The sequence below is a fragment of the Pteropus vampyrus genome, unplaced genomic scaffold, assembly GCF_000151845.1.
Source record: "Pteropus vampyrus isolate Shadow unplaced genomic scaffold, Pvam_2.0 Scaffold541, whole genome shotgun sequence".
NCBI classification, from domain to species: domain Eukaryota; kingdom Metazoa; phylum Chordata; class Mammalia; order Chiroptera; family Pteropodidae; genus Pteropus; species Pteropus vampyrus.
In genome coordinates this window covers 954,088-980,167 of record NW_011889322.1, presented here as the reverse complement: position 1 = coordinate 980,167, position 26,080 = coordinate 954,088, and the positions used below count along the sequence as shown (strand labels likewise).

Sequence of the window (26,080 nt, the reverse complement as noted above, 5' to 3'; positions counted from 1 at the left end):
ATGAACCATCACAAGGGAAAGCAGTCTTAGAAAACATGGTTTTGGGGCTTGAGGAAGTGCTGACTGGCTAAGAAGTTAGACCGAGTAGTGATGGGGCACAACCCCAAGAGAAGAGGACCCACTGGACTGCACACTTGGAGGAGGATGAGTTGTTGTGACTACCAGGTGGAACCTCACTCTGGTGGGGAACATGTTTTCGAACATGTTTTCAGTCAGACCTGTCCTACTTGCAGTCACATACCACAGCAAATTTCTTTACCTCATTATGCTTTCTCTTTTATTAGGATTTATAAAGATTTTTAAAAAGGATAAGAGAGTTTTCATTAAATATAAGAAATACAGATGCGTAAGAAAAAGGTTTTAAATCTCTTTCAACTTTTCCCTCTATTACCACCCTGTCTAATCCAACTATCTTTCTGTGTGTCCTCAATTCAACAAAATGGGGCAAGAACAAAACCTTAAGTTCTATTCTATGAACTCTAAAAGAGATAAATTCTATCTCAATGCAAATAGCCCCTAGTCCTGAGGAGGGCTGTATGTATCCTTCTTGATCACCTTGAACTTCCTAATGAACCAGTGCAAAAGAAATCCTGAAACACTCTAGATTAATATTTACTATCCTATGCCTCCCTCCTGAACTGGAAAGACTTCAACTCCATTGACTTTGGCAGTTTCTCCCTGCAAACTGAAAGGCAGTATGGAGTGTGGCTAGAAGCACAAAGCTTAAAGTCTGTGCGTCTGGACCAGGACTCAGTTCCACAACGTGCCAAACACCTACCTCAGAAAAACTATCAGTGTCCTCTCTGTAAGGTGGGCGTAAACACACTGATACTATACATACTTCCTGGATTTTTGAAAAAATTAAGAAATTGCTCCTGCACTGTAAAACGGTATTCAAGTAAAAAAGCAATAAAATATAGTTATGCGATGACAGAAAAATTGGTATGAATAACAAAACATTAAAATCTGTAGGGCAGGTTCTACCAGGGGCTGAGTATTTGGCTCAATTACTACTAAGTTTTATTACTGAACTTCTTATAAAGCAATCAATTTTCAGAATTTAAAAACACATACCAATTAAAGTCGAATGTGTTAGGTGTGCTTTAGTGGTGGATCCTCTCAATGGTGGTAAAAGGGTCTAGACTGCCAGTTATGAACATCTCAACGTCTTTATTTCTTTTACTCCCTGGAAGTGAGGAGCAGACAGACTCAACACCAGCTCTTCAGGCTGAGGGGCCCGCCCCAGTGGCTTAGCATGTCACTCGGGCTCACAGTCAGCCCAGTCAAATCCCCATCAGGGTTACAGCCTCCCTCTTCACCTTCAAAGTCAAGCCAACCCAGGTCTCTGGGTCCCCCGAAACAAAACCGATACAGAGCTAAAACCACGTGCAAAGGCATCACCTCATGAGGGTAAAAGTCCTGCATGATTGATGTCCGCACAGAAGTTCGATAAGAGCCTCCTGAGTATATGGTATTCTCTGGTTCCATAAAAGCAGAAGACAGGTTCATAAAGAAACTATGAAATGGCCTCATCGCAGAGGCATGGCTTCTATCACACCTGAAATTCAGGGAGCCAAGTGTTTTTTGAAATATACCTTGGAAAATGCCTTATGCATAAGGAAGGATTATATATGCTGGGCACTGTCAATGCTTATCTAAAAGCCAGTGTAATGCTAAGCAAAATATTCTGTTAACAGTAAAAGAAGTGTCAGGATTTTAATTCTGGAATGCTAAGTCAACTCGTCTTCAATGTTTTGCGTTCAGATGACAGGCAGGCAGGCGAAGTCAGAGTTTATGCTTGTCCAATTAATCAAATAACCTCCATGCCACTTATCCTTGGAATTGGCATTAGAAAAGCCCCCGTGTGCCCCCAAATCATATAAATTCCATGATTTCCTATTCATTAAATCCAGGTTAGCCTATGCTGATATGTCATATTTTGACATGTAGCCACAAGGGATATACAATCAAAATTAAGAGGTGACCTTAGCTAAAATTGGCATGTCCCACTGCAGTGAACAATTTATGACCATACAAGGATAAAAATGTATAGATCTTCTCTAAATGATGAATACGAAACTCTTAGAAACACAGAGATACATAATTCATTTGTTCCTTTTGCGTACAGTATTTCTTTTAGCTTTCAACCAAACATATGGAAGGAATGTTCACATCATAGCAAGTACACACGCGATTATTACATGCAATTACATACAGATTTTCAACACTACTATCGCCATGCTATTTATTGAATAAGCCTGCAGTGTTGGTAAAATTCGATTTTTCTCTTGCTTTAAACACTCCCATGGCTTTCCTATGCATTTGGAACAAACACCAAATTCCTCTCCATCGCCTCCAAAGCTCTAGTCATGCCTACTGTCTGAGCCCATCTCACAGCATCCCCACCCCATCCCGTACCTCTCCACCCCCGGCCCTGCCCCACATCGCTCATTCTGCCTGGTGCACTGGCCTTTCTTGTTTCTTTGTCCTGTGAATGGGCTGGGAGAAAGGCCCTTGTCCCTGCTGTTTCCTCTGTTTGTCTGAAAAGCTTTTTCCCAAGACCTTCCTGTGTCTAACTCTCAGATCCCAGGTCAAATGTCACCTCATCAGTGGGGCTTCCCTGGCTACCCACCTTAAGTGTTATCCTCCACCTACAATGACTGTCATGGCCCCATCACCTATTTTACTTGCCCTTGAGCACAAATGTATTTCAATCTGAAATCTGTTGTTTGTTGATTATCTGGCCCACACAAATGTAAGCTCCAATAAGAAAGCTATTCCTTTTCACTATAGTGTCCAGAACTGTGCCTGGCACACAGTAGGTCCATAGTAGGTGTTTGTTACATAAATGAACGGTGTGCTAGAAGATGGACAGAGCAAGGTACAGACATGGCGATCCACATCCCTAAAGCTATCTAATTACTGAGAAACGAATGGACAAATGGCAGTCAAGAAACAGAAAAAATATCCAGAGTTGCATACTAAATTATGACTAAGTAATCGAAATTAGCTGAATGTACTCCACATGATAAATTGTTTAATAAAGAAGGGCCATGTGTAAATGTGAGTGGCCGGGCTATGAGCCTTCCGAGGTTTAATGATGAAGAACTTGATGAACTTCTCAATGGGGTGCAGGGGAATGAACATCTGTGTCTCCCGCAGTTCTATATGTTGAAGTCCTAACTCCCAATGTGACGATGTCTGAAGGTGGGGCCTTTGGAAGCTAGTTAGGTTTAGATGAGGTCATTAGAATGGTGACCCTATGATGGCATTAGTGTCCTTACAAGAAGAGGAAAAGAAACCAAACTTCTCTCTCTGCCATTGCGAGGGAACAGCCAGAAGGCAGCTTTTTGCAAGCCAGGAAGAGAGACATCGCTGGAAACCAAATCTGTTGACACCCTGATCTTGAACTTCCAGCCTCCAGAACTTTGATAATTAAATGGCTGTCATTCAAGCCACCCAGACAATGGTAGATTTGTTATAGCAGCCAGAGCTGACTAACACACATGGTGTCTGATGTGGCATCTACTGCCTGGAACATCAGAGCTACTCAATAAATATCCCTGCGTTTTGAAATATTTAAACTAAGAAAACTCCAAATGTTTTTTTAGTTTTCTCAGTGAATATTTTTCAAGACCCCTTCTCTGCAATCCCTAGTGATGTTTCTCTCCAGCATAAATAGCAGATATGTAGATATTAAAATTAGGCAGTAGAAAAATCACCCATGAATGCAGGTATGACACAAGTCAGAAAATTTTTTTTAAGTGGGGAAAAAATTATTTTCAGCCTCACAAATTTCAAAGAGGCTTTGCAAGTACAAACAGACTTCAGCTTTTTCACATTCCTCATGCCCAGAAACTGGGACATTAAAATGCCAGAAACTCTTTCAATATCCTAAACCATGTGATAAAGGCAGGAGAAACTCTCAAACGACCAAGATAACTTCTGTGGAGCTGCCAAAGAGCCAGATGCTTCTTTCAAAAGAATATCAATTTGGCTTGGAAAAATGTGGGGCCTCAGCCCCAAACGGGAAGGGCAGGTGGGATGACACAGTATGCAATGCACGTCCCCAGGCCCCTCAGCAAGCCTCTCCTTCTGACAGCAACACTGTGTGACTACCAGGCTTGGTAGCATGTGCAAAAGGCAGGCTCTGCTGTTTGTAAGGACAGAAATTGGAAGGACTTGGTCTGGGGCCATGAACAATAAATTCTGCACAATTACATGGGGAGAATGTGATATTGAAAGAGATGCAAAATAGTTTCATTGCACCTGAGATTTTTATTTTCAGAGAAATTGAACACAGATGAAAGGGGAAAAATAGCTGTATTCGAAAAAAATTTCATGATGCAGGATACTAGAAAACAAAACCTTTTTTAACCGATATGCACAACAAAGAGCAATTGTGTTTACTACTGCCATCTACCAAACTATCAAGTGTGTGAACTTCTGCTGAGCTTTTAAAGGGCCTTATTCATGCACATTCTTTTTCACACAGTCCTGTGAAAACTGCATGATGATTTGGCTTGAAATATTGAATTCAAAGGTTTCTGTAGTTGTGGTGGAGATTTCACGTGTCTTTATTTTTAAAGAAAACCCAGACTGCATTTCTGCATTTGCAGCCCCTCATGGAGTTCATCGAGTTTAAATTTGCTGCCAAAATGATTTTTTTCAGTCTCTTTAACACTGGTGGACCTCCTGAGAGCATGTGCACCCTGGGCTTTCATAATTAGGCGGCTTGCACCTGAGCATCTCAGCTCTGATAATTAGATCTCAAGGCACGAGGCTCCTTCCCATCCGGCCACGGGGCCAGAAGGGAACACATTTGGAAGCTGTGACTGTGGGCAGCGTCCCTGGCATGCCCTTCCTTGTCACCTTATCGATGACAGAGTCAAAACCTGGAGGGTAGGGACACATCCTCCATTTCTTCCCTCCCTCCATACCTGGCAGAACGCTCTCTTGGGGAAGACTGCTCATAAACATTCACTTCCTGGCAGTAACGGTATCTATATATTCATAGATAATTCCATATTTTGAGTAAAATAGTTCTTTTCATTTGCCTCTGTCCTCTAAGACACAAATACTGAGGATGGTACAAAGAGAAAAATCTCCAGACAAAAATACTGAATTTATTCAGAATTACCCCCTTGTCTCTCCTCCACTGTATCAGTCTGCATGAGTTATAGAGTGCAATGAACTTCAGGGTCTTTTTTCAAGATATTTTTCATTCTCAACAACCAACATAAGTTCACTTTCCTGACTCAATGCAATAGCCAGCAGCTAAGAGAGTAAATTCCCTAAGCAATAAACAGAAACAAGGCCTATCTCACTTTTTCTTTCTGGGTTGGCCGGCCTTTTGCTGGTTCACTGGCCGGTGGATGTTTGCATGGCATTCGATTTTGGCTGATATCTGAGATTATCTGAAGTTGATATCTGAGTTTGAGGGAAGTTGATATGTTTATATCCCTTCAAAAGTAATCTGCAGGTGTGCCAAAGAGGAAAAAGAAAACAGTACTATCCATTCAAGAACCCGTCGACCCTTTCCATCCCACTGCCGTCTCACTGTCTGGCAGGGCACAACACCACGTTAGCAGTGCTGCAGACCTGGAGAAACTGATAGGAACTAGGTGGCCTGGGCGTGACAAGTACAGGATGGCAATCTGCTTTGGGAGACAGCTCCTTAGCCCTGAGGCTCCTGAGCACCTCCCTGGCAGAATCAGCCACCCTCAGGGCTGTCACAGCACTGGCATGAAAGGAGAGGAAGGGGGAGGGGAAGGAATAAGCAATGGCAGGAGGATGGGGGTGGTGAGAATGAGAGGAAGTGGAGGAATTAGGTCTTTCCTTTACTCAGGTGGCCAGCGGTAGCCAGAGGACTGTGAAATCACCTCAGAATCACAAGCAGGTGATAAGCTAGGGAGCAGATGACTGTCAGCAGTCACTACCCACCAGCAGCAGTCATATTTTCCCGTGTTCTCTCTGCTTCTGAGCAGCACAGGAAATAGACGAGCAACTACAGACAAATTTACTTCTTAAGAATACCCATCATTATTGAGTTCTCACAACGTGTCAGGGAGTCTGCTAAGAACTGCCTTAAGTCTTCCCTTTAAAGGTACCAGGAAATATTTACTTTTCTGGGAGATATAAATATATAAATATTATTTCTAACCTACTCTGCAATCCTGCTATGTTGGTGTATAAGTCAGGCTTCTCCAGAGAAACAAAACCAATAGGATGTGTGTGTGTAAAGAGATTTGTTCTAAGGAACAGGCTCACGCAATTCTGGAAGCTGACAAGTCGCAGATCTGCAGGGTGAGCCTACAGGCTGGAGACCCAGGGGAGCCCACAGTGCAAAGCAGTTGCTGCTGTATTTCTCTATGTCCCCAATAAGCCTGAGTCTTAGAATTCTCCAAAAATTACTAGGTAGCTTCGAAGTGCCAGGCCGAACAAGGGTGGAACACAGACCCTGTCCTGATAAGCCTTTCCATTCCCTCCCTCTAGGATAAACTCAAGAATAACCTAAATAAAATAAACTGAAAATTGAAAAACAAAAAAGTAAAAAAATAGCTCATAGCACATGGCCTTAACAATTTCTTTTTAAATTCAGTTAGAGTGATTAAAATCTTGAGTTTAAAAAAAAAAAAAGTCTAACTATAACCTCTAATCCAAAGTTTATCAGTGCAACAGCACTTGAGTTCTTTTTTGAATCATTAATGTCCTGATGGAATTCCCTGTAAGGGGTAAAGCATCACGTTCTTTGTGACAAATTAAGCTGCAAAGCTGTTTCCTCTGTTCTCTGGATTCTCGCTTATATTAACGAGCACCATAAAAGAAAGCCTTTACAACAATATTTATTTACAGAAACAAACATTAATTCAAAGCACTTAGAAGCAATATGTGCACTGAGGGGATACGCTCGAGGGAACCCCAGTACTTTATCATGTTGTGGATATTATTACCACGGTACCTGCCCACTCTCAGTACTTCATGTCTGTCGCATCCTCCAACCACAGCTGTGCTGCTGACGCACCTGCACGTTAACCATGGTAATGACAGCGGTAAACATCACATTTTGCCCTTTGTCAGAACTGCCTAAGAATACATAAACATGACATATTTTTAAGAAGAAATGCATCTTTGTCATTTACAATTTAACAAAGATAAAGCCATGACAAATATCACAGGCTATAAATAAAGATGTCTACCATTGTACTGCACTTACTCATCTCCAGGTTGAACAAATGTTAATTATAGAGAATTTGAAAATGAGACTTGTTAATGTCATTTTTAATTTAGCATGTTACAGCGTAAATGTTTTCCATTGTGTTAATTTACACCTGTTATCACAAGCTTCATTATTAGGTTTATAGTGGAGCAGCTCTCTGTGACTCTGAAATTTGCTTATAACAGCAGAAACAATTACTAATTAGAAGGGCATGTTTACTTTAATTATCTTTATTTCCTACTCTAGTTTTATATGTAGTGTACTATAGAAGTGTATGATTTAATTAGTGAAACCCATTTATCACAAGCAATTTCTCAAATGAATACTACTTCAAAAATACAACAGATTCGTTCAGTTTCATAAATTCCTTGGTTGATATTTCTACAGTGAGACATCAAAATAGAGATTTTTCAGTCATGATCTGAGCATTCCCCACTTTTGTTCCAAATACTGCAATAATTATCAATAACAAGAATTTAAAATTGTTAATGCAAATTTTAAAATATGGTGTACAAAGTTTAAAAATCTATAAACTTGAAATTTTTAAGTTTGCACTCAAAGTGAACAGACTTTTATTTATTGATAGTCACATTCACAAATTTCATTTAAAACTTTTAAATATATAAAAAGCAAATTCCTTTTTTAAAAATAGAACATGACTTGTTCTCCCTAGAGTCATGTCTCTGGCAATTCCCCCCTCCAAATATCAGGGTACAGTAACCACCAATGCAATATGGGAATACCTGATAGATATTGCGGGTTCGGTTCCAGATCACCATAGTAAAGTGAGTGTTGCAAAAAGGCGAGTGTCACAAATATGCAAGTTGTAATCTCTTTGCCAGTGGAGGATTTTGCCTCCAGTTTGTAAACAAACAAACAAACAAAACAAAAACAAAACAAAACAAAAACAAAAAAAGATGACAATGAAACAAAAAAAACACAAAAAATGCAACACCTGTGAAGCTCAATAATGCAAGGAGCAATAAAAGGAGGCATGCCTGTAATTGATTCAGGATGCTGACATCAGTAGATGTTAAAACTCCTAGGAAAGATTGCTGGAGAATGAGATATTCATCTGGTCTCAAAAGAGTACCTCACCTCACAGGCCATTTAATCACAAAAGGAGAAAAATGCCTTTGGACTGGAAAAATCTGCTAGGCATCACCTTAACTACAAGACCAAATCCGGTGCCACCACTAACGGTACAGACAGAGACAGACTAAATCTATGTGCTCCCTGAGGTGCTGCCTTGGGAAGGCAACTGTTCCTAGGAGGCATTCTCAATTCTTATAAAACAGCTGACTAGATACCGACTGCGGAACATTCCACAATAACTACCCCAGACTTTTCAAAACAACCAATGTCACAAAAAAATTTGAAAAGCTGAAGGGCTAGTCTAGATTAAAAAGAGACTAAAGAGATGTGACAACTACATACAACATGTGATCTTTGATTAGATCCTGGATTTAAGAAAAAAATACCTACAAGGAAAATTACTGAGACAACTGGAGAAATTTGAGGAAGGACTGTATACTAGATAACATTACACGAAGGCTAAATTTTCTTGGTGTTTTAATGGTAATAGATTGAAACATTCCTGGAAGCAAAAATGACAGAACAGAAGCTGTCCTACTTTGGATACATCATGAGAAGGCAGGGTTCTCTGGAAAATTCTGGAAAAAGTAGAAGGCAGCAGGAAAAGGGGAAGACCAAACATGAGATGGACTGATTCCATCAAAGAAACCATAGATATGGATCTACAGAAGTTGAGCAGGCCTCTTGAGGACAGGACACTGCACGCAGATCCTGTTCACAGGTCGCCAGGAATTAGAGCTGACTCCCCGTCCCGTAACAAGAGAATAAACTAATTCTCAGGACATACATCTGAAATGGTTAGGGATGAATTGTCATGATCTGCAACATTCTTTTGACTGTTCAGAAAACAAAGGAGAGCTATGAAGCAAGTGTAGCAAAATAGCTGATGAATGGGGTAAAGAGTTTTTTTAAGTTCATTACAACCTGTTTCAACTTTTCTAAAAGCTTGCAATCGAAGATTGAGAAAATATAAGCAGTCCAACGGGCAGAGCGGGAAGCCAAGTCAAGAATATTCTTCATAGTGCTCCTGTGAAACATTATAGTCACCTTATGTTTTTAGACCCCAGAAAGGATCCACCCACACAGCAGCCAAGACACTTCTCATAAAGATTCACCCCATCAGCCTGGATGAGAATTCCAGTACTTGGTTTTGTTTGAAAAGATGTATCTATAGAGTATATTTTGTTTAATTTTAAGATACTACTTTTCATAAGTCCCACGACACTACACTTTTATAAACACACTTTCTTAATAAAGTAAACACTGGTACGTAGAGGATTTTGCTCAACCACAAGAAATTCCCAAGAACCCTAAAGGGCAGAGTGTTTCCCACTCGCCTCCAAGCAGCCCCCTGCTGTTCCTACAAATGCTGATAGGCTGGACCACCCTCATCGATTCCCGTACAGCAGGTGATGCTGACAGGGGCCGAGCCTGCTGCACTTTAACTGTGGGTGAACAGCCAGCGAGGAAACAGTCCCACTGCAGAAGACCATCCCGGGGTCCCTGTCCCCAGCCTGTCCCTAGCCAGACAGATGGACTGCACAACACGCCCTCTGCTGCTCCCTGAGCTGCTACCATGCTTTCCAGTAATTGCAGCATTTTTAGGAATGCTGGGGACATTATCTTTTCATTCAATTTCTGATTTTTGCTCATGGCAGGGTCCTTTTCTTCCAATTCCAACAGTCATTTTGGCAGTCTTCTTTGAACATGGTTATCCTGCTGGTTATGGTAGATAACAAGCCACTCTGTTTAGTATCTGCCCACACCCACTCCAGCCCTGGATTTTAACCTGCAGGGTAGACCACTCCTAAGGAAGAAAGAAATGTTTCCAGAATGATCTAGAATACTCAAGCTGAGCCAAGGTGATGACTCTAAGGAAGGCGCAGAGGGCTGCTGGTAAGACTAACTCAGGGCTAGTTTAGGCTGGGCTTGCCGATCCATGAATAGATCAACAGCTCAGCAGTTTTTAACAACAGTCTTCACACATACTGCCCTGGCATGTTCTGAAACCGAAAGTGGACCTTCTACCTCCAGAGAAGAATTAGGATGAGGCCAAGCTTGACAGGAGAAACAAGAGAGGCTAGCAGTGACCCTGATTAAGCAGTAGTGTCTCCCTGCCACCCTTCACCACACTGTAAAAAATTAAAAGGAAAAAACTAATGTGGCTCATACTTCCTATCTGCCATGTATGGAGAGTTGAAATTAAAACCCAGAGAGTTTTACAGGTGGACATGATTTGTGCGTGCACCTCATAATTTATATATGTACAACACATGCTCTACATGTGTTTCAAGAAGCAGGATAAGTTTCAGCAAAATGTAACCTTGGCCTTAGAAACCAGAAACCCGAGTAATTAGATTACAATCTTTCCAACACTGTGGGAGAGATTTGATCAATTAAGGCCATGATCAGTTACATTATTTGGTTTACCTAAGTAATGGACCCTTAAATGCAATCAATACTTCACCAGGCTGCGAGTCTTCAAGACCTGAGATGCAGTCAACAAAAAACACAAATGGATTTTCAAAGGGCCCTAGGATGTTCAATCACATAAAGGGCTGGAGGGTGAGTGGGGAGAAAACAGACTTTGAGCTCGCTGTGTGGAGTCTTACTTTTTCCTTCCTTCTTGTGTGTACTACTGTCATGTTTGGTCACTCACATATGAATTACATTTGTTTTACCAAAGAGCCTTAATCCACAGATGAGCAGCCATGACACTCAGTTTCTTTTTAAATTTTCAGTATTAAAACTAATGTGATAGGGGAAAGAATAAGATTAAGATTTCTATGTCTTAAGAAATCAACAAAACTTAAGTAAATTGTAAAGTTATGAAGAAAAATGGCAGAAGTAGCTCCAGATCTTCTACCCCCTGCCCAACTGGCTCTCCATGAATGAATTTAGGAAAGGGCAAGGGGTGTGTCCTGTCCAGCGTGTTGGAGGGCTGCCGAGAGCCACCTTCTAGGACTATTCTTGCTCGGAATGCATCCATAAGAGTCCCCTGTTAACACTAAACTCTCCCATTACCTATGCACCCTGTTCCCTCTCTACTCCAAGTGCAGGAGCTGGCCTTAGAGACTGTCATTCAACTTGGTGGGTCCACTTCCCAAAGTAAACACTGGTACATAGAGGCTCTAAACCCTAGAGATAATGTACTGAGACCGAATACTCAGTGTTCTTGCCAAGTCCATTCACCTTCACCCTAAGTTGAGTCTCCCGGAGGGGCAGGGCGGGGAGGGCACATCCGCACCATTTCTTCCAGCAGCCTGCTTGTGGATTTGCTCTCACGTGGGCACCTGCAACACGTACACCTCTCACTGATGATTTGTTTAACACACTTGTAATAATCTGAAAGTCAAGCAACTAATTCCTGACTTCCCCAAGAGCAGGGCTTCTGATAAAGGGTGTGCGGAAGTGTGACAAGAGGGGAAGTGGGAAGCAGGAAATTTATACCAAGAGGCTCTTTCGCATAGCTCTTAAGTTTCTGCATAATGAGGAAGAGAAGCTGAGGTAATCTAAAACAACAGGTAATCAAAAAGGCATTGATATTTACCTTTTATCATCAATTACTTTCCTCTTGGCAGCAGTTGAAAAATTATGTTTTACCTATTGACTTTATTTATCCAACACCTGAAGTGTGTTGAGTGTCAGCGTGTTAGCCACCATGGAATTTCAAAATGCTGTCTGACAGTAACTCAGGGCTGACTCGGCGAGCATTACAGTAGAAATTGTATTATTTCAAGTCGTTTTCTTCCATCATGGAGGAAATGCCTCTGGAGCTGAGTCTTGTTATCTGTAGAGGAGGTGGCACAAGCATCTTTTAGGTACATAAAGCACCTGAAATAGCCTTGGACACAAGGTAGATGCTCAGCCTGCTGCAATGGTAGCAGGACCAGTGTCTTAGAGGAAGAGCTGCTCTTTGAGTGTCTCACATCTTTCTGGCCCAATCACCTTCTGATTCAACAAGAGGCAGCCATATGCCAAGAATGCAGGGAACTCCCTTGGAGAGCTCGCGATGGTGACCTTCACTCACCTAAGTATGCGTGCCAGCATGAATTCTGTCTGAAGATCTCCTTCCTCACCCTCCTGCCAGCATTAAAGAATTAACTAGCATTCAGAGCTCCTTGAAGAGGTTGAAGGGTGTTTACATAGAAAATCCAAGGACATAAGCCTATGGCCGTCAGTCACCCTGGTATACACCGACCACTTCCATAGTCAGGTGATGGAAGCAGCCCTTGAAACCTCACCTACACCTCCAGGGCCTGCAGTTCTTTATCCTGGCTAAGGTTTCCCATCCCTCAGCACTACTTGCTCTCCTTCAGCACAGTTGGTCTCACCCTGAGAGCTGGAGAGGGCCCCGCAGGCCATTAGCACGGCCCGCACCCCTCCTCCAAATAGCCTGCTGGGAGAGAAGGGCTGTGGGTTTAGGAGACCAGAATCCCAGAGCTACTTTGGCCACTAGGTCACCCCGGGCAAGTCACGTGCTCTGAAACTGTTGTTGCCCACGAAATGAGGACGTTGCACTAGTCATAATGTTGGTTAATTTTATGTCAACCAGACTGGGTCACGTGCTTTTACCCCTTGAAAACTGGGACATGATCACACGTTTGGTCAGAAATTCTCCTGGGTTGCCTGTGAGGGTGCTCCTGGGTGGGATCCACATCTGAATCAATGCTTTAAGCAAAGCAGGTGGCCCTCCCCACACGGGTGGGCCTTGCCTAAACCTCTGAAGGCCTGCCTGGAACAAAAGGGCTGACCTCCCCCAGGAAAAGAGAACTCTTTCTGCCCAACTGCATTCAAACTGGGATGGGTACCGGGACATTTGTTGCCTACAGACTTGAACTAAAACACTGACTCTTGAGCCTGCAGGCCTCCAGACAGGAACTTATGCCATTGGTTCTCCTTGCTTACAGGACTAGGACTCAGGCTAAAACCTCCATCACTGGTTCTTCTGCATCTCCAGTTTGCCGACTGATGCTGCAGATCTTGGGATTTGCTGGCCTCCACGTCACATGAGCCAATTCCTTACAATAAATCTCTTGCTACACACGCGCACGCGCGCGCACGCGCACACACACACACACACACACACACACACACACACACACACTCCCTATTGGTTCTGCTTCTCTGGAAAACTTAATAATACAGTCGCCAAGGATACTTTCAGCTCTAACCTCTGCCAAATGGTCATTTAGTCTCTGCTTGAAAATCTCCCAGAGACGAAACCTCCCTGCCTCTCATCCTGCTTTAAGGAAGGTGGTACTTGGTAGGTCCCACCCCTGGGTGAGAATCAGCCATCTTCTTAGCAGTCAGGAGCTTATATCTAACATGTGTGATGTGACCTGAGCAGAGCACATTGCAACTTTTATACTTGCTTTTCATTATAATTATGATAATGTAGTCTGAGGCTGCCTTGGTTGTGTTTCTTACTTTTGTTTCATTTTGGTTTTCCTGGTCATATCATAATGTTGACTAATCTTAAGTCTGCAGGTAACCCTTAGCTCATTTTCACATGAAGCACCATGAAGCAAATCACCACTCAACACTTCTGCAGAGGGTCTTTAGTACATAAGTTCAGGACTTTGCTTTTACTACTAAAACCAATATCATTTTGTTACCTTGGGGGCAGAAATTTTGCAGTTCTTATCCTGTCACCTAGAGGACCATCTCTGCCTCTCACCTGTGTCATCCCAAGATTGACTAACATGTCATTAGCTCTGATGGAAAACATGAGATGGCTCCTGGCCCTTGCAGCAGCCCCTGTTAGCACCCACCCTCCAGGCCAGTGGTCTCTAACCCTGACTGCACAGTACAATCTTAAAGCTTTAAAAAAAGATGCCAGGCTCAACTTCAGAGATTCTAACTCATCTGGGAAGAGGTTGAGGAGGACAAGCTAGGGCACTAATGAGAATTTCTTAGGTGATTCTAACATGTAGCTAGTCTGAAAACCAGTATTCTCTCTAGGCCAGGGGTCAGCAAAGTTTTTCTGTAAAGAGCGAGACAGCAAATATTTTAGGCCATATGGACCCTGTCACAATTGCTCAGTTCTCCCACTGTAGCATAAAAGCAGCCATATATAATATGTAAATGAATGGCTTTGGCTGTGTTCCAATAAAACTTTATTTACAAAAACAAGTAGTGGGCCATATTTGGCCCATGGACCATAGTTTTTCAATTAATCCATTCATTACCCAGTTCTAAAATGATTATTGCACCAAATATAATCTCATTGAACTGTATTATCACCCAGCTCACACTTCTCCATCTTGTCATTCATGAGAGACTCTTAAATGGCTTGCCGAAATCAATACCACTCTCGGACTTTCCCTTCCTGTGTCACACTCATGATCCATCCAAACTGCTCTTAAGAGAATCCTTTCTGTCTCTCAGTAATCACTGCTGTCTTTTTATATGTTCACAAACATCTGTTTAATATTGCTTCAAGAATTCCATCGGAAACTGACTTAGCTCACCCATCTGTAGTTTCTAAACTATGCTTTTCTCCCTTGAAAACTGGAACATGATCACTGAAATCAGTTACAACTTGAAATCCCAGTCTCCTTTATTCACAAAATATTACCTAAAGTGGCTCCACAATCACATCTGCAAGTTCTTCCAAGGCCCAGGAGACTTAAATGCACTTTTATCAGCTCTCATTATCTCTTCTATCTTGAGCTTTAATTTCTCCTAATCATATTTATTCCATCCTTTCCAATTTGAAGATCATTTTTCCTGATAAATATGATAAAATCAAAATAGGAGTCAAGCAGTTCTGCTTCCTCCATGTCATCTGTTTACACTAGACCATCTGTTCTAAATAAGGCTATGCCTTTTATTTTTGGGGGGAGGCCCTCCAAATATGATTGCTTTAAAGCTCCTATATAAGACAGCCATATGTTTTGGTTTGCCTTGGACAGTCTGGTGTACATCTTTCGCCCTGAAGTAAGTGTTAATAGAACCCCTTCACTCTGAAGAGCCTCCAATGTGAACAGCTGGTCCCACAGGAAAAGCTGAGGGGCAGAATTTCATAGACTCGATGGTTCTCAGGTCTATCACACACTCGAGAAAAAGAGAAACCCATCTCTTGTTGATGTCTCTGGCCATGCCAGATTCATTTCCTGGATCTGCCATTTACTAGCTGTGTGACCTCAGAATAAGTTATTTACTCTCTTTAACTTTCGACTCAACCCTATGGAGCCTTTATACCTGTTCGATGACTAAATACATGATTAAAGCACTTAGCACAGTACACACACCACAGAGTAAGTGCTCAATAAATGACACCCATTATGACTACTAGTATTATTACCAACGTTGTTCACCCCTACAACCTCCGCCACAGCGTAGCGGTATTTGTTACTCTCTATTCTACTGGTGCAGCTTGCCCTGTTTCTGTTAGCCACACTCTTTTTCAACCCAATCTCTTGCTACTAATTTAAACTCAATTTTACTACCCCACAATCTTGTAAGGTCTCTCCCATCTTGCTAAAGAAGGCTTTGTCTTCACTCGAAAACTGGATTACTCAGAGGGGGTTTCTCCTCTCACAAAGAAGCCACCTGCATTTGTAACCTACACAATTCATGAGCTGCTCTGGAATGCAAATGCATATATCCCATGAATCCTTCAGCATCTGTGTTTCCTGGAATCGAGCTAAGCTACTATCAGTCATGGATCCCTTGGGAATACACCCTGAAACTTGGAAGGTTTCAACTCTCAAATAGCTACAGTAAATCACACTAGCTAGAAAATAACTACATTAACTTTCTGAGAATCACACAGACCTAAGGCATATTCGAACAAGGGCATTAGTAAAAGGGTCACACAGAAAAAAAAATGAGTGATAGCTGGAGTGTCAATTATAAAAATAGCAACCCTTTATTGAGTGACTATTACATGCTAGGCATATTATAAATACTATCTCATCTATTCCACTTAATCATTCTGCTGGAAATTGAGGCTCAGAGGATTCAGTCAGCCCAGGCACATGACCGGTAAGTGGCAGGAATAGTTTTTACCAAGTTCTCTGTGCCCAAAGTTCATGCTTCTTCAGAAGACACCATGCTACTTTTTATGAAGACCATCCAAGCCTTTTTTAGACACAATAAAAAACAAAAAGTCTCCATGAAAAAGCATGATAAGGTTGCTTCTTGCACACAATGTATACCACATAGACAAGGCCCACAGCTTGACGTAGCTAACTATACTGAAGGGCACAGCCAGCAAACTCAAGGAAGGTATCACTTTGACAGATCCTGTCCAGAGAAAAAGTGAGTAAATACATGAAGTGTCCCAGAGTTGGTCCTAAATTTAGAAGAATGGGGTTCTCTTACAGACTGAATGTTTGTGCCCCCCAAAATTTGTATGTTGAAACCCTAATCCCCAATGTGCTGGTATTGCAGGTGGCCCCTTTGGGAAGTAACAGGTTTAGCTTATTGCCTTATGCAGGTGGGACTCCTATGATGGGATTAGTGCTTTCATAAGAGGAAGAAAACAGACCCCTCTTTCCCTACCATGTGAGTGTATAGCAAGAAGGCATTCGTCCACAAACTAAGAAGAGGAATCAGCTAGCATCTGGTCTTGAACTCCCAGGCTTCAGAATTGTGGGGAGTAAATGTCTCTTGTTTATGCCACCTAGTCTATGGTGTTTTTGTTATAGCCGCCTGAAGTAAGACAGGTTCCTATCCTAGCCCCTCAACATTGGCTACGTGTAAAAGACATTTGGTATCCCTGAGCTTTCAGAAGTTACATTTCTCTTTGAAACTATGTCCTCTTTCAACAAATGATGCTAGGACCAGATAGCCACATGCAAAGGATGAGATTGGACCCTGTGTTGGGGGGCCCTAAGACCACTATCATGCTCTATTATTTGCTAAAAGGACACAGAATCAGCAAACAGTTACATATTAATGATTCAGATATATTACAGCCATGTAGTAAGGATCATAAAGGAAAAGACACAAAAGGAGTCTGGGGGAATCTCCCTGAGACATCCTATGCTTTCTTTTACCCATGAGGGGTCTGAGAGAGCATGCTTCTCCCCCAGCAATGAAAATGCAGCAACATGTGACACCCCGTAGGGACTCGGCACCCAAGGATTTACTGGAAGCTGATCATGTAGGCAGCCCTTCCCAGCACCTACAAAATTACACACCCCTCAGAAGGAAACCAAAAGATCCCTTCCTCATACTACACATGAAAATTAACTCAAATAGATCACAGACCTAAATGTAAGAACTAAAGCTATAAAAATCTTAGAAAATACAAGAGCGAATCTTTATGACCTTGATTAGCAAAACGTTCTTAGATAAGACACCAAAAGTGCAAGTAACAACAACAAAAAATAAAGCAGATTTTTATGGTTTTTTGTGTTTTAAATGATACCTTTTGTGTTTCAAATAATATCAAAAAAGTACAAAGACACACACCATGGGAGAAAATATTTGCAAATCATATCTCATAAGGGACTAATATCTAGAATTATAAAGAATCCTATGACTCATTAATAAAAAGAAAAATAGCCTATTTAAAAATGGAGAAACAATCTGAATACATGTTTCTTCCAAAGAAGATATACATATAATCAATAAGCACATAGAAAAGATGCCCAACATCATTAGTCATTAGAGAAATGCTACTTCACAAGCACAAGGACACCCATAACCAAAAAGACAGACAATGGCAAGTGTTAGCTAGGATATGGAGGAATTAGAACCCTCACATACTACTAGTAGGACTATAAAGTGATGCACCACTTTGGGAAACAGTCTAGCCATTTCTCAACCAGTTAAACAGCTATAACATATAAACCAGCAAGTCCATTCCTACATATACATACATACATACCCAAGGAGATTAAAAAGACATATTCACACAAAAATCTGAATACAAATGTTCAAAGCAGCATTACTGTAATAGCCAGAAAGTACAAACAACTCAAATGTTCATTAACTGATGAACAGATAAATAAAATGTGCTCTATACATTCAATGGAATACTATTCAGCAATAAAAAGGAATGAAGTACTGATATATGCCATAACATAGATAAACCCTAAAAATATGCTAAGAAAAATAAGGCAGACACAAAAGGCCACATATTATATGATTCCATTTATATGAAAGGTCCAGAACAGGCAAATCTATAGAGACAGGAAGCAGATTTGTGGTTTTCTAGGGCTGGGGGGTGGGGGGCGGGGGAATTGGGGGGTGATAGCCAAAGGGCACAGGGTTTCTCTGGGGATCATGAACATGACCCAAAATTGAGGTGAGAGTTGCACAAGTCTGTGAATTCTCTGTACACTTCACAGGGATGAGTTGTAGGGTATGTGAATTATTTCTCAGTATGGCTCTTTTTTTAAAAAAAAGAAAATTATACATCTTCGCTGCTAATCCAAGGTAAGTTAACAAAATGGCAATGAAAAAAAGAGGGCTCATTCTGATCCAGAGGCTACATCAATGCCTACATCTGGCAAAAAAAAGTCAGCCAAGAAGCCAGATGTCAGGACTAGAAGACACTGACCCAGAACCTGGCACTGTTGCCTTGCAAGTGCCTTTGAAAAAGGACAACAAAAGCTCACCTGGCATGAAACACAGCAGCATTCACAGAATATGCTTATGATCCCAGTCATAAGACATGTTTCTCTGAGATCATAAATAAATTATGATTGCAAAACCACAAATATATATGACTAAGTGTATTAATCTAATCCATTAGTTAACATTCAGAGAGCACCCAGGGGCTCCAGAACACAAGTGACAAAGTTATTACTGAGCACTGTGGGAAATGCACTCTCCATCCTGTTCATTACAATGTTGGCCTCTGAGAACAGGTAATTTCCTGTTAACCTGCCTGGCATAGTGTTACCCTCCAACTCATCACCCTTATAGAGTCATCTGTACAGGAAGTAAAAATGTTGGGAAAACAGTGAATGTCCTGGTGCTACAACAGGGATGTGATAGGTGAGCTTTTCATGTGTGACCTCACTGGTCCCCACAGCCAGCCAATGTGGGACAGTAATTTTGCAGATGGGATACTGAGGCACCAGAACATGAACCTGTCTAAGGTTCTGCAGCTAGGAGGAATGAACTTGGGCTTCAGGCCCAGTCAGTTGAGCTCCAAAGGCTATACCTTTAACTACTATACTAACTGTGCTACCTACCTATCTGCCTGCCTACCTACCACTGTACTTTCCCATCTCTGCTAGAAGATGGTCAAGGTAGTGCTGAAGTTCAGATAATACCATATATATATATGGTATATAAGTTCAGATAATACCATATATATATATATATATATATATATATATATATATGTATGTATATACACACACACACACGCACATATCAGTGCTATTATGAAAATTGTTTAAATATCTATTTAATTATACTTTTAAAATTTTTATTGAAATAACCTTTTTATTTTACAATTGTTTTAGATGTAAAGATGTAAAGTTGCAAAGATGGTGCAGAGAATCTCTGTATATCCTATCACCCAATTTACTGTATTGTTAACACATTACTACATATACCTGTCACAACCAAGGAACCAATGTTGGCACACAAATGTTGACTAAACAGCATGCCTAATTTTGGATTTCACGCCTTTCCCCCAGTGTCCTGTCCCATTCCAGCACCCTCCCCGGGGCAGTTCACAGTCATGGCCCCTTCGCCTCCTCTCATCTGTGATGGTTTCTCAGACCGCTCTTGTCTTTGATGACCTTGACAGTTCTGAGAGGTACCAGTCAGGCATTCTGTAGAATGTCCCTCAAGTTGGATTCTACTGCTGTTTTTTCTCACTAGACCGAGATTATGAGTTTTTAGGAGAAGACCAGAGAGGTTAAGTGTGGTTCTCATCACATCACATCAGGGGCACATGCTATCAGCGAGACTTCCCACTGCTGGGGCTAACCCTCATCGTCAGGCTGAGGAGGTGTTTGTCAGGCTTCTCCAGTGCCAAGCTGCCTTCTCCCCTGGCCGTACACCGCCCTTTAGCAGGAAGTCACAAAATGCAGCCCACAATCTAGTGATGGGGGTTAAGCTCCTCTTCAGGTTGGGGAGGGAGAGCAACAGAAGCATGATCTGATTTTTAATGGAGTCAAGTTGGCACAACATTTTTAAAAACAAAACATGCCAAATGACAGTGCACTGCCCTGCCCCACTTACGGTGACCCTGTAGGGGTTCTGAGGGCTCATTGCTCATCACTCATGTCTCAGAATCACAGTGGGTAAGATGCATTCTGTAAGGTAATAAAAAAGTGAACTAACTGGCTTACAGAGAAATCAGGAAATCCATTCCATTCTAAAACATGTTTAACAAACAACAGGTCAGAAGAAGCAGAAAAATTATCCTGTGATAGAGATGACACATGCTATATATGTTTGCATGGACAGATACCAATTGGAAGTTTCGAATGAGCTACCAAGCCACAACAGATATAAACTTCTAAAGTGAAGTGTTAGGCTTTTTAAAGAAACTTTTCAAAGTTAATGTGTTAGAACTGATTTCATGACTTTTCATACCCTCCACCCACTCTGAATGAAAAAAAGTCAGGAGAGAATGTTGTATTTTTCTTTTGAGGAAAAGAGCTGTGATGTGATCACTACGACCAATGGGTCAGGGTAGCGCAGTAGGTTGGGGTGCCTACTCTCACTTCAAGTGAGACAGGCTCTGAAGCAGAAAAGCACAGTGCTTGCTATGGTGTCTCCAGAATTTCGAAGGCATCCTGGATGGCAGCTGCCACACACATAGAGGACCAGAGGCGAACTGAAACTGCAACAGGAGGTACCTGCACCCCATCACCCACTCCGAAGTAAAACAAAGGTGACTCAATCTGGGGAGCCAGCTGTCGAATTTCAGTGGAAAGGCTGGTCAGAGCTAATCCTGCCCAAGAGATTATTTCCAGGAGATGAGGTGACCCCAAAGGGGGCTAGAGAGAGCAGACCTCAGTGAAACCAGAAGCCCAGGCACAGCTGAGAGAGAAAGCTGCCGGAGCAAGGTGGCTGCAGCTGGAAGGCTCGGCTGAGGATGCGATGGCTTGCCCATTTGAAAGCTGCTTTAAAATCAGCCACGGCCTCCAGAGCATGGTAGACCAAATGCTCTGTAAAGCAATCAGATCCTGAATAAAAGACAATTATTACTGTCTTGTTGGGCTCAGAGGAAGTGAGACAAATCATCAAGGTTCATGAAGGAAAAAGCAAACAAACAAAAAAGCCCTGAGCAATGGGCTCCCAAAATGAAAGGGTCCTATGAGGGACAGTGATGTTTTCGATGTGGCCTTTGGGAGGGCCTTAGGTCTGTGGCCAGGTGAGAGAAATAAACTAAAACCCCTGGTTACACTGGGGCACCACGAAGGGGGGGAAACTGAGTCAGGACAGCAGTACCCCATGACTACCTGCAGAAAACCAAGCAAATACTCTCCTAGAAAAGCATACTTAGGTCCCAAGGCTGCTTCTACAGATTCAGGTCAATCAAATCTGAGCTAGCAATCAAGGCTTGCTCAGTACACACGGAAACAAAATACCATGTGTGTGAGCGTCAGAAGAAATGACAAACAACAGATTCAGATTACCATGGACTTTAGTCGTTTCAACTATCAGATACAAACTGTGAAGTAACTACATACATATGACATATTAAAGAAGCAAAAGATCGAAATGAAAACATAAGCAAGCAACAAGTGACTGTCAAAAATGACCAGGCAGTTTCAGTTTTGCAAGATGAAAAGTGTTCTGGAGATGGCTGCATGATGCCTTGAGTGTGCTTAGCACAAATGAGCCATACACTGAGCAGTGGTTAAGACGGTTGATTTTATGTTATGTGTAATTTACGACAACTTTTTTAAACGACCAGCAAATTTAAGAAGAATCAAATAAAATATTTTTTAAAACTATAGTTATTGAAATAAAAATTCACTACCAAGATTATATAGCATATTAGTCAAAGTTGAAAAGAATTAATTAATAAAAAAAATAATAGTAAGCTGGAAGGAAGGGCTGAAGAAATCATCTAAAAGGCAAGAGAGACAAGGAGATGAAAAACACAGAAGAGGTGTTAACCTACATGGAGAATACAATGAGAAGGTCTAAAATAAGTCTAATTATAGTTCTGAAAGAAAAAAATAGAAAGGATGGAGGAAAGGAAATATTTAAGGAGATAATAAGCTAAGACTTTGCCAGAGGTTATGGTGAGGCATGAATCCACGGATATCAGTCAGGGTAAACAAAAAGAAATCCGACCTAGGTATATTGCAGTAAAACTGAAAAGCACCAAAGATAAAGAGATGTTAAAGTAGCTAAACCCAGAAAATACAGAGTCAGCTTATGACCAGACTGGTCACATAAAAAAATCCCCTCTATTTCTTACAATTCCCTTCTCTTCTTCAGCTTTTCTTCCCCCAAAACAAACCCAATGAGAAAAAGCAGTAAGAATGCAGTGGGGAAATGAAACAGACATCAAACACACCTCCTCCCGGGTAATCAAGATGGAGGCCTGCAACCAGGCTTCAGATGGGAGGGGAAAGTCATACCTTTGAAATGAGTGAAGTTTCTGAAGTTTTCATGAACATATTAATATGTTTGATTGAACTTTCCACTTGCTACTAAACTGAGTGTTTTCAACTAACACTAGTGTCCAGTGTGAAACAGTGTGAACACAGACCTGTGAGGCTTTCCCAACAAAAGTGTGCAATGCATTCCTGTTACTACTGTATTGCAAGGTGCCGAAGGAACCAAGACTTTCTCCCACTCCTTGCTTTCCCAGGGCCAGAAACCACAGCTGGCTTGGAAAAGATGGCCTGGTAAATACCCAAATATGTCATTATGCAGTGATAATCTCCATGCCTACACTCACCTCCACTCCCATTTCTAATGCGCAAAGTACTAGCCTGCCGACTCATTGTGAAAAGCATGTATGCTGTGCTCTTATAAATCCTACCAATGCATTCTGATTAGATGTTCTCCTTATCCAGCAGCTAGCCAGAAAGAGGATGAGATAATGAATAACACCCCAGGGAAGGAAAACCCCTTTTTCAGCTGGTTTAAGACTTGCCGATAATGGGTACACAGCATTTTGCATTTACCATAAAGCCCTTCAATTAGTTCATGGACAAGTTAACCTTCTAACTCCCAGAAAATATAATTCATGCACATTTTATACCATGCAGCATCCTGCTAGCTATTATCCATCATTTACAAGTGTTATTTGTCTATAAAAATGACACTAAATTTTTGAAAAATGACATGCTCTGCCTGCTTCTGGCTGTGTTTTAACAAATGGTACCACTGCAAAAGGCTTTAAGATGTATAAGAAGCAATTAGTCAAAGAAGCAATAAATATTTTTTAAAAGGATATAAATGATTGCTTGTCCAGATAGCCAAATGTCTAAAGGCTGATACACAATAAAAAAAAAAAGGGTTAACATAAAAGAGTACCTTCATTATTTATGGTTAACAAAATTAATCAAATTCAGTGCTTCTTTCTCCTGCATGCATTTCAACAGAAACATGAATATGATATGCATATTTATGAAAACAGCCTGAAAGATTATTATCTCTAAAAGAAAATCCAACAAAGAGATGCATAAAATGTTGCTGTTATCTTATTACAATATAAACTGTTTCACAAACATTTATTTTAATTAAAACTATTAAGCTAAATAATATTTTCCACAATTGATAAGCATGACTAAAACATGAATTCCGGGATTAATATTAAAGTAACGTATTAGAGAGGGAAAACATAGTCAGAGCCCCTCAATTTTCCTTTTTCTTGTATCTTATACACCTATCTTAGAGTATTTTTGCTCTTCCAGTCAAAAATCTATTCTCAAAAGATATATTAGGATATTTTTATAACAAAATTAGATAAGCATAAGCTCATCAATCAATGCAATTTCTAAATGCATTATCTTCAAGTGGCTTGAACTTCTATGTCACTTTTCTGCTTAAAATTAAGTATACAGGAGTTTCCAAGAAAATAGAAAATTAACTTCATTTCATAATAAGTTCTCCAATCAAGCCAGCAGACGGCTGACATTATTACTGCTCACACTTATAAATCAGTGATTATACACACCAGTTAAGCAAGAAACGAAATGAAGAAGGCAATTATATAGTGGTGAAATTCCCAAAAAGCACATTTATACTCAATGTTGCTACAGAGCAGTTCATTTGTAGTTAACATATATTTAAAAACAAAACAAAACGAAACAAAACACCACCAGATATTTGCGGGGCGGGGGGTAGTGCCTTTTGAGAGGAAGAAAGAAAATCTACGCAATTTGTCTTACAAGCAAATAGGTCAGCAAAGTGATCAATAAATAATAATTCTAACTCATTTTATTGTTTATTTTGAAGTTGAATCCTAAAAATTCCATGTCATTAAACAATAAAATAGTACAGAATCTGAGAGCAGATTGTTTGGAAGGAAGAGGTAATACCCAAATACCTACAGATATTTAGTAATGAATGAGCCAGCAGCAAATCAAGACACAGGAAATGAGCCGATGGAGGCTTCCACCCCCTCCTGCTCCATGCCACCTGAATAAGGGCCAAAATGCCACTTCTAATCCTATTTTCCATTTCTCGGATGTATCTTATTAACTCCTCTTTTACTGCACAGTTAAATATTCTAATTGGCGTATTGCAGACATACAACTACTAGGTGTTGATTATGCTGTAACATGTTTGTCAGGCTCTGTGGTGTTACACTTCTGGCAGACACAGCAAGGTCCCATTTATTCCTTCACTGAAAACGACTGCCAGTAACAGGACTGAAGCAATGCTCCATGAGAAAGCAGTTGGTCTCACTACCAGAAGAGGAATATTCTCTCTTCCGGCCTCTTTACATTATTTTGAAGAAACGAGAAATCTTCTCTACTGACTCCAGATGAGAACCAAACAATGCCTATCATTTCTGAAGTAGCTTTGGATTTCCAAAGTATTCGCTAGTCACCTGGATGACCCGCAGAGTACCTCTGCCAGGAAAGTTACAAATTTTGTCCAATACTGACACTTAACTCGGGAAAAAAGGAACAGATGTTCAAAATGTGACAGTGGTCTGAGAGCTTCTACAACTGGAACTTGGAGAAGATATCACTTTTTGTCACATCTTCAACTCCAGTAATATGCCCCGAAGGAATTATGACTAATGGTCCTGGGCAACTGCCAATCACTGATTTGTGTCTTCATCTAAACTATCCTTCCCATAATTATTTCCTTCTCAACTAGCACACCTGAAGATCTGTACATAATCTCACTTACTAAAAAAAGGGGTTGTTCAAAAGGCGAGACAGATAACCCCAACCCTCCCACCCTGACGCCCCACAGAGATGTAAAAAGTTTACTTCCCCCAGTCCAATCTACAGCCCAGGAAAGAGCTGGATAATGTGCAGGGGGAAGTGTCTCTTATCTGTTTCCTTCCTAAGCAAATGGAGCCCGCCCACAAATGTGAGTATGCACGTGTGTACACACACACACACACACACACACACACACACACACACACACACACCCCTCTCCACACTCACCTGAGAGTCATTAAGAGTTGCTTCTGTGTGATCAGTCTGCTTCCTGAAAGGCCAGAATTTTCTGGTAAATACTTTTGATAACTCCATCCTGTCTAAACTAACAACTGCAGCAAAATTAAAAACTAAATAGCATTCTGGAAAAAGAGTCTAAATTCTACTTATCAACCAATAGTGGCATTACTAATAAAGGCAATTAAATGTTCACAGTAGCATCACATTGTTTTATGGAACTCATTTCTTT

General features: G+C 41.1%; 1 protein-coding gene across 3 annotated transcripts in view; it reads right to left on the bottom strand.

The window, feature by feature from the left end:
• AFF3 (AF4/FMR2 family member 3) overlaps positions 1–25,871 on the bottom strand; it is a 431,623-nt gene extending 405,752 nt beyond the window's left edge. For all 3 annotated transcript variants that reach the window (XM_023525221.1, XM_023525223.1, XM_023525224.1), the window contains exon 1: positions 25,840–25,871. In XM_023525221.1, coding sequence (XP_023380989.1) covers positions 25,840–25,850 — 11 coding nt within the window. In that variant the 5' untranslated portion in view covers positions 25,851–25,871. The remainder of the gene's footprint in view (positions 1–25,839) is intronic.
• Between the last annotated feature and the right edge of the window lie 209 nt (positions 25,872–26,080).